Raw genomic sequence first — 18,318 nt, 5'->3', positions numbered from 1 at the left:
TAGGACATTGGGAGGTAGGTGGACAGTCCAGTGGAGACCAACCGTGGAGGCAGTGTTTCACAGAGAAGAGAACTGTGTCTGTTTTGGTACGGACGTCGCACACACGCCAGCCCCTTGTCTATGCTTTGGTGACCCATGTGAACTCTCAACAATTTCTAGGCTGTAAAAGAATCCTCGTTCATCTGAAAGCCGATACTGAATCTGTTTTTCAAATTAACGGGATTCCAGTGGTGATTCCGCAATCGCCAGGGAAATTTCAAGCTTTGCAATTCTGCATAGAAAATACTGGAGATTTCACGACTCCTATTATCCTACATTGCCATTAGAACAAAAAAATTTACTCCATGAATTTAATACTTTTTCTGGGCTGGGTATCATTTACTTCACGTATCACCGTCATGGTTGTATATTATCAGAGTACTTATTTTGCAGTAGGCATGCTGTAATTTCACAGTTGTTTAGTGTCTGTTTTGGAACATGTGCTGTTGTAGATAACGTACCGAGCTTTGTGTGGGAGCTGAAGTGTCAATGGCTGTCGCTTGGCTGCTTTTGTGGTCACTGCAGGGTCCTGCACTGCAGCCAGCACAGCCTCAAGTTGCAGAGCGGGTGGATCCCCGGGGCCTGCACTTCTCAGAGGAGGAGGCGAGCTGGAGCCTCAAGCTACACGAAGCCAACATGGCGTGCGACATAGCTGTGAGCTCTGCAGCCCCCACAGGTGTGAGCCAGACGTCTGTGCACGTTCTTATTTAATATTGGCATTCCCTAGTCCGCAAGGCACTAATTTGCTCTCTGTTGACTTTTTCATATGGGTCAGGAATATCATTAAAACGGCTTTTCGTGTTCAGTTGTTGTCCTTCCCCCGCCCCCGCGCACCTCCTATTAGCACGGTTGGCTATGTACTGTGTGCACTAAGTTCAACATATACAATGTTAGTAGAAGCATCGTTTGTAGGGTAGTTTCAGTGTTACATTTATCTCCCATATTTAGTGGCGATAAAACACATTGGTCCTCCGGTGTTAATTTTCACAAGGGAAAGCCCTGTTGTACTGTGTCGTAAAAATCACATGTGACACCAGCACGGGCATTGCACTCAAAAGTATGCATCGTGTGTTCAATGAGCGTGTGAGCAGATATGGAGGCTACCACAGTGTATGTGGCAACGTGCAACCCTGTGGGCCTGTACGCACTGCGACTGGGCAGCAGCGGTGAGCCCGTGCTGAGGCACGTGGATTTGGCTGAGGTTTTCCCGCGTGCTGGTGTAACCATTTGGCAGCCCTTGGTCTCTGTGGCCCCTCTCGGTTCTCATTTGGGTGGCCAAGTGCTGATGCTTGAGAAAAAGGTATGGCCAGCTTCCACCACATATTTTACGTACATTTTTTAAAATACACTTTGTTTCAAATTTCTGTAAATCTGCCAAACAGTTGAGTCGTTTAACCTAGACCGGACAAATATAAAATCCCATAAATCAGATAGGGAGCGTCTTGTGGCACCCCTCGCCTGAGCAGAACTTACCACAGCAGCCCAGGCATAGCCTGTGAGGAAGAAACTGGAATCGGATGGTCTCTCCCAATTGGACCTGATCCTTTCTGTCATCCATGCAACAGGCCAGTGACCGTCATCCACAAACTGAAAACAACAACAGACGACATTGCTAACGACAGACACATGTTGCTCCTCAACACTGCCTAAAAAATATTCACTCAAGCCTTTCCAATAAGTCTTCAAAATGATCCTGCCTTTCATAATCAATGAAAACCAAGCAAGATTAATTAAAGGCAATCTATGTTATATCAACCTCACTCACACACTGAGTGAGGCCTTTGCAATAGCCCTAGATGAAAAGAAGCAGCTTGACTGGGTAGAAGGTCCCTGTTTACTACAATGCAACATTTGGGCTTCGGACTAAACTTTACACAGCTCGGAACCTCCATCAAAAGATATTAACTGATCTGGCCAGAAATTCCCCTCCAGTGGCACCAGAAAATGGATGAAAATATGCCCCTATTGTGTGGCTAAAATCAAGAAATGTTCATGTTGCTATTTTTATTTCAATGAAAAGATTGAATAACATGAAATGTAAACCTAACGCATGTATAATAATGAAACAAAATATGAGGATGCAGGACAAATGTTTGAAAATAAAATAGCACGTATTTATAGGCACCAGGCAAAATATTTACACAGGTTGTTATTCGTGGATTGTAAATTGAAAAAAAAATTCTCCCTGAAATGTGACTGAATTTTTTTGAAATATTTCACCTGGAAAATCCCTTGAGATGAAATTTATCGTTAACAGGGGTGTCCCAGGGTTGTCTTGTGTTTTGTGATCACAGTGTGAGATTCTGACGTGATGGATGTGATGCTGCTGGATTGGTGGTGTGTGCTAGAGCGGCCTGGTGCTGCTGCTTGCTCCAGAAGCGGACACGGTGCACCGCCTGCTGCTCTGGCCCGGGGAGCAGGACTCACCACGCCCACGGGGTCAGAGATGGTGGTCCAGCAAACAGGAGCAGGCACAGGCAAGTGTCCACATGACTGTGTGCAAACACATTCACACTAACTATTAACAAACTATTTTTATTTGACTAGGTAAGTTTCACTGAGCGCTTTAGCTCTCTTTCAGAAGCGACCTGGCTATCCCAAATGATAGCTCAACGAAGTGGCTTATGTGGAAATGTATAGCAGCCAAATTCTCTTGAACGCATGTTTCTAAATGTGGAGGGAAAAACCGGGGGACACGGACAAAAATCCACAACCACGGGGAGAGCATGCAAACTCCAAATATACAGGCGTCAGGGTTGGGATCAAACCCACAACCTATCATACCAGGTGATGTCGTTAACATCTCACCACCGTGGCGCCTCTCATTTGGGGCGTATAGAACCTTCATTCACCTCCAGGGTGGGCCTCAACCACTGCAGAGTGAATAAGAGTCACAGGGGGGGGGGGGGGTACTGCTGTGTGCAAAGTCAGCAGTGGTTGCCCTAAGAAGAGACTTACAGTCTTCCTGAGATAAACCCGTGCTGGATTATTGATCAACGTGTTGAGTTTTTTTTGTCACTTGGATTGTGGATGGGTTTTTGGGTTTTCCTTTATACCTATGATTTTAAATGTAAATATAGTTGTGTCGTAGAAATTAGTGTAAAAGCTAAGAATAAGTACTGTGCTCACACACAAACATGCACACACACGAGTGTCAGTGATTGGTCTGATCAGTCGCACACAATGCAATGTGGGCATATTTTCACATATGCAGGTGCCGATTTTGATTCAGAATGTTGCAACCACTTGTGTCTTTTTGCGTCCTATTTTTAGGAGATGTATTGCATGGCAAAAGAATTCTCTCATCAAAACTGGATTGTGTTTTACAAAGAGAATGGGTAAGTAGCATGACTTAAACCAGAGAATATTTTCCACATTGACTTATAGATTTGAGTTTCACTGAGGGACGTAACATATCATGTTCAAAGGATCCGTGGAAATGTGCACTGTTTGAATCCCAATCGTAGTATATTAGCTTATTATGAACAATTCAGTGTGTGCATGATACAGTGGCCTATTTACCTTAATTAATCTCACTTCATATAATTAGGAAATAATAGGGAGAATTATGAGATCTTGACCACCTGAGTTTGATTCCTGTTCCAGCCAACTATGATGGAAAGTGATATCTCAACTAGTCTTGGAACTGCCCCTTTTACCAAACCATACTGACCAGCATGGTGATGTATGTTCAGACAACTCCCACAACTGACGCAGCGTGTGGAAGCCTTCATCCAGAAGTGGATTTATACAGTTGTGTAATTTATTATTGCACATACAATAACTGGATCAGAACAATGATGTACCAGCGCGCATTTACTGATAATGTTAAATCAGCCTTTATATGATAGAGACTGAAATAACGTTTTACTTTTATTTGTCAAACATTGGAAATAGAAAGACATGTTGCGTGTGGATTTGTGTCTTGTGTGGCTGTGTGTGTAACAGGAATGTGCTGGACTTGCTGCATGTTGACAAAGGAGTGGTCACATCCATCGCCCTCCCCATCAACATTTCATCCCTCTTTTTGGTCTCCCAGGACCACTGGCTGCTGGTGGAGAGTAAATCTAACCAGTGAGTAATATGGATGTTATATGATGAAGGCGCAAATCAATAATCTTGTTGTTAGAGCAATCACAGATGTCTGGCTTCTATAGTGCATACCATTGCATTCCATAGCCTGACAATGTATGCAGACATTTCACACACATGTAGTATAAAATAGTGCTAAAAACAAATGTTAGAAGTAACCAATTAACTGTGTCAATTTACAGCATATGTGATTGCATAATGTGCACAGTGGGGTTCAAATAAGGTCACACAGGTAGTGTGTTATTGATGAATGTGTTAAGGTCTTTCGGTTATTTGTACTCAGTCAGCAAGACGTATTGTTATGTCAGTTTTTTCCAGGCAAATATCATCTTACAGCAGCAAGGTAATTAATAGTTACGTGTAGATTTACCCTTGCTCTGAATATCTGCCCAGCCACATTACTTATATGGTTTGCTCTACCCAAGCAAGACCACACTCTACGGCAGGGGTGGTGAAAGCTTTTTGACTCGCAGAAACTGCAACCAAGTACATTACTTGACAAGTTCCATGAAAAGGGATCATCAAATCAAGTTTACACAAAATAAAACAAATAGTTTGTTGATACTGCATTGGCAGCGGTGCACAAGTACAAATAGAAATCCAGTGAAACACAACAAGCAACTGCTTTGGTGTTTTGCATTTGTGTACATTGGCTTGATTATACTGTGCATGTGTGTCCATGGACACATGGTCACGTACAACCACCTTCATCTCATTGTGTAGGAAGTTCCTGCTCGTGCGGCATGGCTCCAGCGCGACAGGAGCGGAGGCTGTGTACCAGCTAAAACCCATCTCGGAGGAGCCCGTCAGCTTGGGCTTCGGCATGCTCACAAGTACTGTGCTCCCAGAATGCATACAAAGACACACGCACACGAAGCCTGGCCTGTCTGACATTCTCAATCCTTAGAACTCAACTGAACAAATCAAGGGTTTGAAATATTTTATGGATATGAGTAAATTATTTTCTAAATTAAACTGCTCAAATTTCAATGCAAAACGTTGTATTCTCCTGTTACTATAGCATATTCAAATGTAGCTATGTTAATGTGTCTTTATTGATTCTAATACATCTGGTGCATGGTTAATGTCTTATTTGATTCGCTTGCCTCTGAGCCGATTGGTTCTCGTTTTTTCTTTTGAGTTGGAACAGATACCATCGACATCTTTGCAGATCAAAAAGTATTGGATTACGATTAACATGTGAATGTGTATGTTGTGCTGGTTCATATTCCATTGTTATCCAGAACAAACCTGATGACTGAAAAACAAAATGTGTTGTTTGTATTGTTCCTCAGCTATTGTTCTTACACTGCTGGCTTGTTAGCATCTCCTGCCAGGAGACACAATTTATTAGACCAGGATATCAATTGGAAGCTGTGGACCTCTAACTATAACATGGGACTCTTTGAATAAATTGCGTGTGGTTATAGTATATGTGCAATGATATCTATATCACTGAAATTGCATCACTGTCATCACTATGCTATAACCGTCAGTATTATTCCCTGCAACATGAATTGGTATGTTTTATTAGAGATAGAGAGCATTAATAGGAAAATATAATAATCTTACTAATTGGCCATGTTGGGTGGTGGTGAGTTTAATGACATTTATATTTACACGATCTGACCCAAAAACAACTTTTATGAAAAATATTGACTGCCACAGAAACAAGAAAAGAAAAATCCTAAACAGAAAGAACACGCATGCCATGTTTTCCCCACTAGCTCCACAATTGCACACGACTTAAGATTAAATCACTTTTCTTTTTAAGTGTGCTTTGCTCTTTGGCCGCATGTCCTCACGAACCCCCACTGGTCCGCATGGCGAAACATGCACAGCGTAGAATGACTGGGCGACGTGGACTAGTAGCAGCTGTGTAGACTAACAGCAAAGTGAGCCGTGTACATCATGGTTCATCATTTAGCGCTGTGTGAGATAGTAAATACATTGGCAGTATGCAGTAATGAGATTAGTGCAGAATTCAAAATATATATTTTCACATTCAATAATATCATTGGTTCTCCAAATAGAAATCCAAACGGAAGGAATTTGCGTGAAAAAAAACAGATTGAAAACACATTTTCTTTTAATCAAAAAGCAAGTTATATTAATGTAACAAAAACCCATTAAATATTTTTTTGAATAAATAGTGTAAGATGTAGACCTACAATTGATTTCAGTTAATGAAGAATAATTATCTGGGATAATCGTGGTGAGGGGCGGCTCGGATAAAACAAAAACACAGATAATGCAAAGCTCACTTCAACTCGGCTGGAAGCCAGAGTCATTGTTTAAAAATACATTATTGTTTCTAAAAGTACATTTTGTTTAACTTTCGTGAAGTCAAATGGGCACTGAGTCATAAATGAGAAGCAACAAAACATTAAACTAGTGTGCACATAATGTTCTTTTTAACAACCATTCCAAAATTTGAGAGTTAATGTACTTAATGCTGCACATATTTTCAGTTATGTGAACATTCTATATGCATTGTACACATGTTAAACATCTAATAGCACCAACACAACGTTAAAAACACAAACGCTTGAACTTTCTGCACGCACGCATACACAAAACACACAGACACATAATCACACGTATAAACACACACCCACTGCTCCCAATCTCCCATCCCCGAGGTTGGCCTTGGGCGACCCTGCTCCACATCCTCAACCTCCTCCCTCATTCTCCCTCTCTCCCACCCCTCCCCTCCCCATGTTGCTTTGTATGCCCCCACCCCCAAGTTCAAAAAAGGCAATTGTTGAATTGAAAAAATAAAAGTTAAACTAAACAAAGTAAGCTTTTATTTAAAGGAAAGTTTCCTCACTTACAGGTGCCTTTCTGTCTGTTGATCAATATCGCAACAAACCATTGTACATGGTTTTGGTGGAATTCGTTTATCGATAATCGTGTAACGACTTATTTTTATTTGTGCGTTTGCGATAGCTATAATATCAATGATTGGCTTCAACATCTCGCACCTACTCACAACAGTAGTATAAGCACATTCCTAATGATTGTGATTTGAACCCTCCCATTAGACAGGAGCTCAACTAGGCCAGTGTCAGTGTCCTGCGAGGAGCTTCCATCTGAAAACCTGAGCGCGGCTCTGGGGGAACGGGTGACATGTCCCAATCGCCTCCTGGCTGACCACTCCACCTATGCCACACTTCTCCTGGGATTTCCCGAGCTCACGGTAAGAATCTCACATATTTCTCATATAGCAAACAACAAATAAAGCATGGAACGTAGCTCAATGGTAGCGTGGCCGCCGGCTTTTGCAAAGGTTCGCCGTTTGAATCCGGCGGGCCACCCCTGGTTAATACCAGAGGTGGGACAAAGTCATTGTTATGCAAGTCCAAGTCGAGTCACAAGTCATCAAATTCATGACTCGAGTCTGACTCGAGTCCAAGTCACATGACTCGAGTCCACATCTCATAGGTGGGACAAAGTCATTGTTATGCAAGTCCAAGTCGAGTCGCAAGTCATCAAATTCATGACTCGAGTCCAAGTCACATGACTCGAGTCCACACCTCTGGTTAATACTACGGGTGTAAATTTCGATTTAAAGCTTTCGTGACTGCAGGGATTCATCTTCTTGGTTCTTTCGGTAAAGTCACGTAGAAGGGAAATAATAAAATAATAAAAATAAAACATAATAAAAAATAAAAATTCTCACGACGTTTCGGCCACAACACAAGCAGCCGTCCTCAGGTGAAGAAACAGAGCTGTCGAATTTGGGACGCTGTCTTTCCGACAGCTCTGTTTCTTCACCTGAGGATGGCTGCTTGCGTTGTGGGCGAAACGTTGTGATAATTTTTATTTTATTATGTTTTATTTTTATTATTTTATTATGTTTTATTTTTATTATTTCCCTTCTACGTGACTTTACCGAAAGGACCAAGAAGACTACGGGTGTACTAACCATAAAATGCTAAGCATCATCTGCTTCACAGTGGACTTTAAAGATCCCTTGACGTCGGCTATTGTGTGCCATGCCATGCTCTACAGTTGCCATGTAAAACAATTGCTCGCAAATTATTGAATTGGGATTACGCATAGCAACATCGCACCTCTATAGGCAGACTTAATGCCTCCCATTAAGCCGGTGTTGAGTCACCTTGCGCTGCACAGGGACAGCTGCCACTGGAGGGGGGGGGGTTCCCTTTTAATATTTGATATGAAATGCCATGGAAGGTGCTTTCAGTTGTCAAGGTATTTAAACACCTTATATGCAAATATTACATGTTTTGTTCATGTCTTAAATATTTTAATAACAAAGATCCCAACAGGGGTTCAAGTCTCATTCCACATAGGTAGCAATGGTACTATTCATTTATTGAATGTGTAATATTGTAAATTACGGCGGGAGACCACTTGACGGGTAGCACACTTTATTAACACTTTCCTTTGCCACAATAACACGTGTGGCCACTACAGCTCATGCTACACGTTCCACCCGGCTACACACACGGGCTCTCCAGCCCCGTAGCTTCCAGGGGAACTTACAGACCCACCCCAGCTTGGGTATGGATCACGACCACTGGGTCCCGCAGCCCGGCCCTCACACGGACGTCCGGCCGCGGGTCCCAAGGTCCCGCCTCTGAGCCACACAGGGTCCCGGCCCTTACAAGGACAGCGGGACTAGGGGTCTCAGGGCCCTATCTCTTCCTCCTCCGTCTTCCGTCTTCACTGGTCACCAACTCCCCGAGCGCCCGCGCGCATCGCCTTTTATAGTCCTCCGCTCCCGAGGGGACGGAGCCTATGCGGACCGCGATGTGAGCACCCACTCTAGTTGACCAATCACCCCGCGCTGCCACACGATCCCTCACTGTCAGCGCGCGTCACCAATACACAGCCAATCACCACGCGCTGCCACACGATCCCTACTGCCAGCGCGTATCACCACTACAAATGCACTAACCATCCGTTTCCCTTCTTCCTGGATGAAGGGAGTTCCAGGATGGAGGGAGTTTGAGCCAAAGATCTGCCATTTGGCAGATAACTAAATAAGACGAACCATCTTAATCATGTTTTGGTAGGACGTGATAATTCTTCAGTAATTCTTATGTACTTATCATTTATTAGAGAAGATTTTATTTTGTGAAAAATTGCCACGTCACTAATATTTTATGAAAGTTTTTTTTCCTTGCATATATATGCTAATTTGCTGAAATTTGCTTAATGCATTTGTGGAAACTGATGAAAACCGAAAGTTAAAACCTTTTTTTTTACTTCCCTCTGTTGGACAGTCCCCCATTGAGGTTCACGCGTGGAGTCGGGAGGAAGAAATTTCGTCTGCCCTCCCTCATAGCAGCTGCTGCTTTTTACCAGCGACCAATCAGATTGTGCGGGCCCTACCAGCTGACCTCGTCCCTACAAGCAAACTCTATGCACCAGGTATGCATGGTTCCTCATAGAGGATGCACCACTTCAGACTCTGGATGTGAACGTGTTGGTAGTGAGTTGCATTTAACACTTTTTAAGTAAAAGCAAATAACGACGCTCAAACAGCTACACAAATTTTAAGGTTCGTAGACCAACGCTTACAGTTTTTCCATACTAAAACTGAAATGGAGACGTTTGTTAAACCAGTGGTGTCCAATACAGCAAACACTATGATCCATTTTAGTGGATTTCAGCGAGCTCCCCAATCCACCAGAAGCTATGTGACCAACTATTACCAGTGTAGAGTATGATACACTGTAATATTGCCATCTATTGGTATAAGTTATTCATTTTTAATGTAAGAATTCCCAGTGGATTTTTATTTGTCATGAGCCATGATGAAAATTGTGATATGCTTTGGCCGCTGCTGGGTTAAACCAATGCATTTTCCCTGCTCTATTAGCGTGGGTGTATGTATTCTTTCAGTTGCTAGAAACCTACACATTTCCTTACCAAAGGGTTTATGAATCAATATTGTCTCATTTGCAGTCTATCTTGTTGTACAGAGACAAAACATCCGAGTTGTGCTGGATATTTGGAAATAACAGACCTCAGCTCCAAGAAGGTGAAATACATCCCCGTGCCAAGGTAATCCCTGAACTAGTGTAGATGTGTTGGTGTATCTCTGGAGTGGTGTAGTCTATTGGGGACTTCATATAAAAACAATTGTCCAAAGAATGACTGGTTTACACAAATAATGTTTAAAATCGCAATGCCATTGTTGCATAAAGCATTTATTTTTTTTATATGTCCACTTTTGGCAGAACGAAGCCTTTTGCCTAGAAAACTGGTAGTTCCGGTTTTTAATATTTATAGCAGCATTGCTGAATCCAAATTGTATTGTTTAGGTGTACAATTGCAATACAATGGGTCCTGGGATTTTTTTCACTCATCATGAGTACACACTTACCCATATGGAATGAAACTTACTCAAGTAAATTCTGTAACAGAGCGATGGACATACTGAAAAATGTTATGTGTGTATGTGCGTATGCAGTTCTGACTTCATTTCGCCCTACACGTCATGGCTATCTCGAGTTTCAGATGCCGGCTTCCTATTTGCAGTGGCTGGAAATGAACGTCTGGTTACTGTAGATACAGGGGGACGTGTTCGCCTCTGGGAGATTGGATTGGCTAGTTTGGAACGCTCTTTGCTTGAGTGGAGAAATATGATTGGCCGAGGAGAGGGCTCTCCCTTGCAGGTAAGAGCAAATGACCTGAGTAAAAATGTATTTTATATAAAGTATACCCCAATAGTCTCACCACATTTTTATGAACACATGTTTTTAACTGGTGGTGTAACCGATGGGCTCGTGTGAGCCCAACATTTAAATAGCCACTGTGGTTTTAAGCTCCATAACACTTGTGAGTAAAGTTTAGAATGCTGAATCAACCATCCCATAAGCAGAAAATTATACCAACGTAGCTCAAGGATACATATTGGGGTTAGCAAACTCAGAAGCAGTGTTGTTGATAAATTTACATCTCTACATGGAGGTAACTATTGGGGCATAGTGGTCAATGGGGGTGTTCTTATTTAGACTGTATACTCGCATGAAATACGCAGACTCGTCACAAATCGACTCAGCATCGGTAGCAGTCTTTAGGCGGTCGTAGATACGAGTTTTGGTCGTTGCTGTGGGGTCTTACTATAAGAAAGGTCGTAAAAGTGGAGGGGTCGCAAGTCAAGTCGTCGTAAGTCGGAGATCACCTGTACTGTATTGTACATGAGTCCCAGGGTCATGCCGCCTTTCCTATGCCATGCGTAAACTTTGTTCAAATATGTTTGTGAATAAGCTAAAATAAAAGTCCCTATATCATTGCAATGTGACATTAATAAGTGGTAACCCTGTTGATGTTTGGCTGTGTGCATAGGTAACCGTGCAGAGAGACAGTGGAGAAGATGTCTCTGCCCCCAAGCATGGCCGTACCGACCCCAGCAATGATCCCCATGTTGGTGGTAACACGTGGGCTGGGGGAACAGGTGAATAAGCCTGCAGCCATTAACACTGCTCTCGCATAGAATAATCATCGTTCTACACGTAAAATGTATAATATGTACGTTAATTAATTAGATACCATATTATGCTGCATATCATTCTTCAGAAATGTACTGATTATATCACATGTTCAATGAAGAGCGAAAATTAGAGATTCAGTTCTAAGTGATTTAACCATTTCATTGTTTTGTCAAGAGTGTTGGTGAATTGTCCATACACCCACTGCCTTCCAATTTATCTTCGGGGGGAAAAAAAGTTATGTCGTTTGTGGTTTTGTGTTCGTAGCAGCAGTCACACACCAGATATTTTATTTATTTTCCACCTGTGCGGTTGTTATCCGCATCTTTGGAAATGAATTGTACAATACTGGCGATTGCTCAAGGTTACATTGTTGCATGATGAATACAAGCAAGCGGATTCCTTGTGTGGGCAGGTGGCAGAGACACTGCAGGCTTGGGTGGAAAAGGAGGCCCCTACAGGTTGGATGCTGGCCACACTGTACACCAGGTACCTATAAGATTATTGTTTCTGTTACTTGAATTAGACAAGACATATATGGAGCATCTACGTAAGTAGAATTTGCTTTTTTTGCCAAGAAATTGTGTTCTTCACATTCAGGGCATTTGGTTTTGTGACCTGGAACAACTTGTACATGCAACAGACAAAAGTGTGAGGTCACCAAAGCAATTGCACAGTGCATTCAGGTTTAAAAAATAAAACACAACAATCAGTGATTGCTATGAACAGGGCCCATATTGAAGAACTGTAAAAGTATAGTTTCGTATGACCTGTACTTTTGAGAAGTAAGGTATTTTCATACTTTTTTGGACTGCCTTTCATATCATTGTGTATTGTGGTTAGAAAAAATACTGTTACACAATTACATTGCTATATACTACTGTTTAGTACTCTCTGGTTCTTTCGGTAAAGTCACGTAGGTAGAAAATAAAAATGATAAAATAAAAATAATAGATCACGACATTTCGATCACAACAACAAGCAGTCCACAGCAGTCTGTTTCTTTCACCTGAAGACGATCGCTTGTTGTTGCGATCGAAACGTCGTGATCTATTATTTTTATTTTCTATATACGTGACTTTACCAAAAGAACCAGAGAGTATGAATTCCTGCAGTCACGAAAGCCTCAAATCAAGATTACTACTCTTTAGCTTGCAGTGGTCCACATGATTAGGCCCTTATCATTAATGTATTGCCTTGTGTATTTGTAATGTACAGTTAGATGAAAAGTGCACTCGGAATCCTTGCATTTAACCGCTATCCTGAGAAAGATTACGGTCCTTGAAAGTGGAGTGACTTTTCACTCGCGCCTCTGCTTGCCAGGTGTCCCAGGCAGAGAAGGACGCTGTCCCTGAGGAGGTGAAACGGGCAGCGCGCGCGTTGGCGGAGAAAGTCTTCAAGGAGAGGTACCAACATCCTGTCGCTCATTTCCATTAGTTGTAAGACTGAATGTGTTGTCAACATATCTGAGATGACTAATACAGGTAGTCCCCGAGTTACGATGGTCCGACTTACGATATTTCGATCTTACGATGGCGATAGCGATATGACAAAATTGTAAAATATTTTACATTTCGCGCGGCAGGCAAACGCAGCAGCGTACGAGGTACGATACTGTACTTTATCATCGCCATCCTCCTCTTCCAACAACTAAGTTAATGTAGCCATCAACAACCTGAAATCATTCAAGTATGCAGACGACGGACAGAATCTTGGTGACTACAGTACAATATGATACGTGACGATACGTTCAATACATGTATGATACGTAGCTTTAGCGATTTCATTTTAAGGTTACCACGATACGATACGTTCAATGCATGTTAAACGTTTTTATAGCAGATAGGATTGTTTCCTGAAAAAAACTTTCTATTAAATTGCAGTTCATGTAGGCAGGCTAAGAATTTACCTTGTTTTTTACTCAACATTTTACTGTGCAATACAGTATTGTAATTGATAAATACATACAGTATATAGTTTATACAGTACAGTACTGTAAATTGCTCTTTTGCTAAATTATCACCATTCTTTAAGACTCCTGGGTAGGCTAGGCCATCTTCGACTTACGATATTTTTGACTTACGATGGGGTCGTCGTAACGCATCTCCATCTTAAGTAGAGTACAACCTGTGTGGGGAGGGGCTGGTCACCCCGTGGTGCCCTTATAAAACTCAACGTTTAACCTACTCACGCCGGCTTGTGCCCGCCCTCACAGTCGGCCATATTTGCGGAATACACCACGCCGCCGTTGACCCTGGCCATTGACCGAGCAACCCAACGTTCCTACCAGCTCCCTCTGCAGGAATGTGTTTAGTGATACCCATGCAACTTATCTTTGCATACCTTGGCCAACCTCCCCTTTTCTTTCAAATGGTATTTCAAAAGCAACAAACTGGGTTGTACTTCTACATTAAGTCTGAAAATCCATTTGATGGCATCTGGAGTCACCTGATAGATTCTATTTGTACCTCTCGCGAAAGCGTGCATTGGGTCTTAGCACACACCATTCAGTGGACTGTGCATGGTGTGTGAGGCTGAGTGGGATGTGTTGACGCTGTTGCTGAATGCGAGTGGATTTTTGTCGGGCTACAGTCCGAGCAAGTCGTCTACTTGTCGGTTGCTAGATGGTAATATATGGTTATTATCAGAGATTTTGTTTTTATTAGTTGTAATTGTCTATCAAAGTTCTCTTCATCACTGCATAACCTCTGCCGACACATAGGAGGTTTTGAATTCCATAATATTCATTTCATGACTGCAGTGTATGGATTTGTGTGTAAAATGCTTGTAGGTTACGGGAGATTGGAATGAGTGAATATGATGCCGCCATGTACGAGCGGTTTCTGGGGGCTGTGCGGAGCCAGGTGCAAGCCCTACGCATCATCCTCGACAGCCTTGAGGTATCCCAGTTCGGTTGACCCTGATGCAGATGTTTGAGATAACAATAACAATGAAAATGGTGATAAATCACTTTGAGTTGCTATAGGCGAGTGGGGGTGGTGCAGTGGCATGGTAGCACAGTGATTAGTATTACTGCACGATACACCAAGTTATGATGAACCAAGTTCAATTTCAGCCTACAGTTAACACATACCTGTCAACCCATACGGTTTACCCATATTCTTGTACAGGGCAATTGAGTTTTCAGGTCCATATGGCGTATAGCCGTTTCAATACAATCATACGGCCAAATAAAACAAGTCGTGGGATAGCTTATTTTTTCACTCTGAAGAGTAGCGTTCCCCATAGCAGCCGACAAATTTGATCCGGGAAGTAAAATACTTTCGGTACAGATCATGTGTACAAGCTACACTTTGTCTCTTTGTGTTTCTCCCTTGTTATTGGACTTTGTAGAATGAACTTTGAGATTTATAAGGACATGGAGTGACCAATAAGGTCTGAATTGGTCTGTAATAAGGTAGGCACTGATAAGGGGTTGACAGGTATGGTTAACATGAGTGCTGAGTGATATCTGCATCATTCCTGCTCCCCCCCCCTCCCCCATATGGTGACTTCTGGTCAAATGACCCCATACCCAACAAGACATGTAGATAAACTAATTTAGCAGTTAATTTAAAACAGAGCAGTCATATATTATGATAATGATGATTAAATTATGCTTATGATAATTCAACTCGATGGATCAGTGGTTAGAAATACAGCTCGCAATCAGAAGGTTGCAAGTTCAGTTCATAATTGGAGTAAACGTAATCCTTCATCCCTTTAGAGTTGAAAAATAAGTACCATAGCAGGATATATCAGGGGGAAACATATCTCTGACTTGTTTTAACGCTGACATAAATGGATGGAAACTTTACAGGCCAAAGGGAAGGAGCGGCAATGGCTGCGTCACCAGACAACGGGAGAGCTGGACGATGCAAAGCTTATCGACGGCCTTACAGGTGAACGAGCCGTGTACCGACGCCGTGGAGACCAAGATCCTGAGGTAAATAGGAGGCGGGCCTCAGGCTTCGAAGTTTATGTTGGACTCAGGCTTTGGGCTTGAACAGCTTTGGCTCGTGGGTCGGAATTTTTTTTTTTAGGAAAGTCGATTTTTTTTCATTTGTATTGTAAATCAGGAAATTTACAACTATTAAACTGATAGCATATCCTTAATCAAATGGAGGTAATCTGTACATAAATAACATGTATCATGTATATCAAATGCCGAAAATAAAGATATCTGCACAAATCTACAATGGTTAACCAGATGTCATAGGCAAAATATATAGATATAACATTCGAAAATAATCAACAATCTTAATTCCAAGATTATTGGCAACATGGCAGCAATGATGTGGCGGGGGGATAGCTCAGAGGTTAGAGCTATGAGGCAGTACCCCTGAGAGTCTAGATTGGAGTATGGACAGCCACCCTTTATTAATCCTGGGTTCTGAAATGTAGCGAGTGGATGGTCAGCCCAGTCACCGGTGACTGCACACAAATAACGTCATTAAATTTCACGTTAAATTTGGTGTTTTACTTGTGATTTGGTTAAATCCAGTTCAGAGAATGAAAAAAATTGAAATTTGACTGTCATGCAAATATATAACCGTGTATGGGAAAGTATGTCCTGTGAAAAATCCCTTAAGCAGCTGTTCTCTTGCGGGGCACACTGCCTTGCAAACTCTCTAAATGGATTCTTTGTCTCATGGCATGATGCCAATATCACAATTGGAATTGTGGAAGTGGGGGGGGGCATAGAAAAATAGAGGGCAGCATTACATCTGATCCAAATATCATTTACAGCAAAAACTACTAAATAAAATAAAACGTATCAAATTAATTTTAAAATCCCGCTCGCTTCGGTGTAACACCACTTGTATGTCGCCATCTTATCTGTCCGTCCTGATATCCAAAAATAATATACTGTTTTTACAAAATCACATACTAACCAACTCATGGTTTTGGAAGTCAATGGACCGGTGAGTTGGGTGTTAGGGAAATCTTTTGAATAAATTTCACTTTATTTTTAATTATTGATAGTTTTTTTACCCCCAGAGAAAACGCAGAACATCTGTCTTTAAAGGCTGAAATTTGTTGTTTGCAATTCATAACATTCATATTTAGTTTCCATTTGATTTTGTGTGTGTTGTTGCACTTCTCCACAGCTGGGCTCACCGCTGGTCAAGCCAAAGCGCCTGCGTGTGCTGCTCGACGTCTCGGGCTCAATGTATCGCTTCAATGGCCTCGACGGGCGACTGGAACGTGCCATGGAGGCAGCCTGCCTCATCATGGAGGCCTTGCAGGGCTATGAGGGGAAAGTCTCGGTGAGTTGGGTGTTGGTTAGATTGGCCTTACAATTGGCCCCATGGTACAGGGAAACCTTTCGAGGCTGGAGTAATTGGGGGAGAGATCCTTTCCTTGGTGGAAGATGTGTGACATACTGCTAATAATTTATTAAGTTATACACACTGAACCTTAACTACATTTCCATGTCATTAATACCTAACCCATTTTAGTGATGTTTAGTAACCTAATAAATATTGTTAGTGACGGGCAAGACCACCTCAGCTGTACTTAACTCACCTTACTTGGTGTCTCTAATCAAGGACATATCAATGTCTCCAGATGATTTGCTTGTCAGTTTCGATGTAGTCTCCCTGTTCACGAAGGTACCTGTACCTGACACCATTGCAATCATTGAAGACTTGGTCCAACAGGGACTGAATCCTGATGTACCAACTTTGGTGAGGAACTGCCTTACCAACACTTACTTCACCTGGAATGGTACATTTTACAAACAAAATGAGGGTACCCCAATGGGTTCTCCTTTATCGCCAGTGGTAGCGAATGTTTTCATGGAGAAATTTAAGACAGATGCCATCCAGACATCCACCCTACGTCCCTCCTTGTGGAAGAGATATGTAGATGACACGTTCGTCACATGGCCTATCAGCACTGAACCAATTTTTCAACCACATCAATTCCATACACCCATCTATCAAATTCACCATGGAAGTGGGAAATGATGGCAAGCTACCTTTCCTGGATGTTTTGATCGAGAAGAGACCTGGTGGCTCATTGGGACACTCTGTCTACAGGAAAGCCACCCACACGGATTCCTATCTAAAGCCTGATTCCCACCACCATCCAGCCCAGAAGAATTCCCTCATCAAAACACTACACCATAGGGCCCATTGCATCTCCGACCAGCACCACCTATCCAGTGAACTGGAGCACGTACGCCAAGCCCTCAAGATGAAGGGATATTCGGACCGCACAATCCGCAAAGCTGTATCCCAAATCATGGGTAGAGAACCATCTGAGGACCCAATCAAAACCATCCCCTTGCCATACATAGCAGGGGTTACCAAAAATATTTCCAAAATCTTGAACAAACACAAGATCCAGGTTCGATTCAACACAGTACACAAAATCCGTGACCTGATCCCATCTGGGAAAGATGTGATTCCTGACATGCAATACCCTGGTCTCTACAAACTAAGTTGTGTCTGCGGCAGCAGTTACATTGGGGAAACGAAACGACATGTCTCGGACCGTGTTCGCGAACACAAGGCAGATTTGAAACACAGCAGAACCAATACCTCTGCCATGGCTGATCACTGCTTGAACGCGGTGGGCTCACACGACATTGTTTTTTCCGAGACCAAGGTACTCTGCAAATCTTCGGGCTACCATCAAAGATTTGTTTATGAAGCCATCCAGATTTCTTAACACAGACATAACTTCAACCGAGAAGATGGGTACAAATTGA

The 18,318-nt window shown here is 42.4% G+C and overlaps 1 protein-coding gene across 1 annotated transcript in view; it reads left to right on the top strand.

Annotated features, from left to right (window-relative positions):
• Positions 1-647: 647 nt before the first annotated feature.
• Positions 648-18,318, top strand: part of LOC144931326 (von Willebrand factor A domain-containing protein 8-like) — a 28,871-nt gene continuing 11,200 nt past the window's right edge. The window contains exons 1-16 of the mRNA XM_078855131.1: positions 648-693; positions 1,131-1,339; positions 2,388-2,516; positions 3,313-3,377; positions 3,988-4,113; positions 4,855-4,964; positions 7,176-7,330; positions 9,387-9,534; positions 10,089-10,170; positions 10,580-10,784; positions 11,458-11,566; positions 12,016-12,089; positions 12,924-13,006; positions 14,392-14,500; positions 15,421-15,546; positions 16,712-16,870. Of these exons, the coding sequence (XP_078711257.1) occupies positions 1,133-1,339; positions 2,388-2,516; positions 3,313-3,377; positions 3,988-4,113; positions 4,855-4,964; positions 7,176-7,330; positions 9,387-9,534; positions 10,089-10,170; positions 10,580-10,784; positions 11,458-11,566; positions 12,016-12,089; positions 12,924-13,006; positions 14,392-14,500; positions 15,421-15,546; positions 16,712-16,870 (1,887 nt within the window). The 5' untranslated portion in view covers positions 648-693; positions 1,131-1,132. The remainder of the gene's footprint in view (positions 694-1,130; positions 1,340-2,387; positions 2,517-3,312; positions 3,378-3,987; positions 4,114-4,854; positions 4,965-7,175; positions 7,331-9,386; positions 9,535-10,088; positions 10,171-10,579; positions 10,785-11,457; positions 11,567-12,015; positions 12,090-12,923; positions 13,007-14,391; positions 14,501-15,420; positions 15,547-16,711; positions 16,871-18,318) is intronic.

Source organism: Lampetra fluviatilis, chromosome 1 (assembly GCF_964198595.1).
Source record: "Lampetra fluviatilis chromosome 1, kcLamFluv1.1, whole genome shotgun sequence".
Taxonomy (NCBI): Eukaryota; Metazoa; Chordata; class Hyperoartia; order Petromyzontiformes; family Petromyzontidae; genus Lampetra; species Lampetra fluviatilis.
Note: the sequence above shows the minus strand (reverse complement) of the source record. Positions and strands in the feature narration are given on the sequence as shown.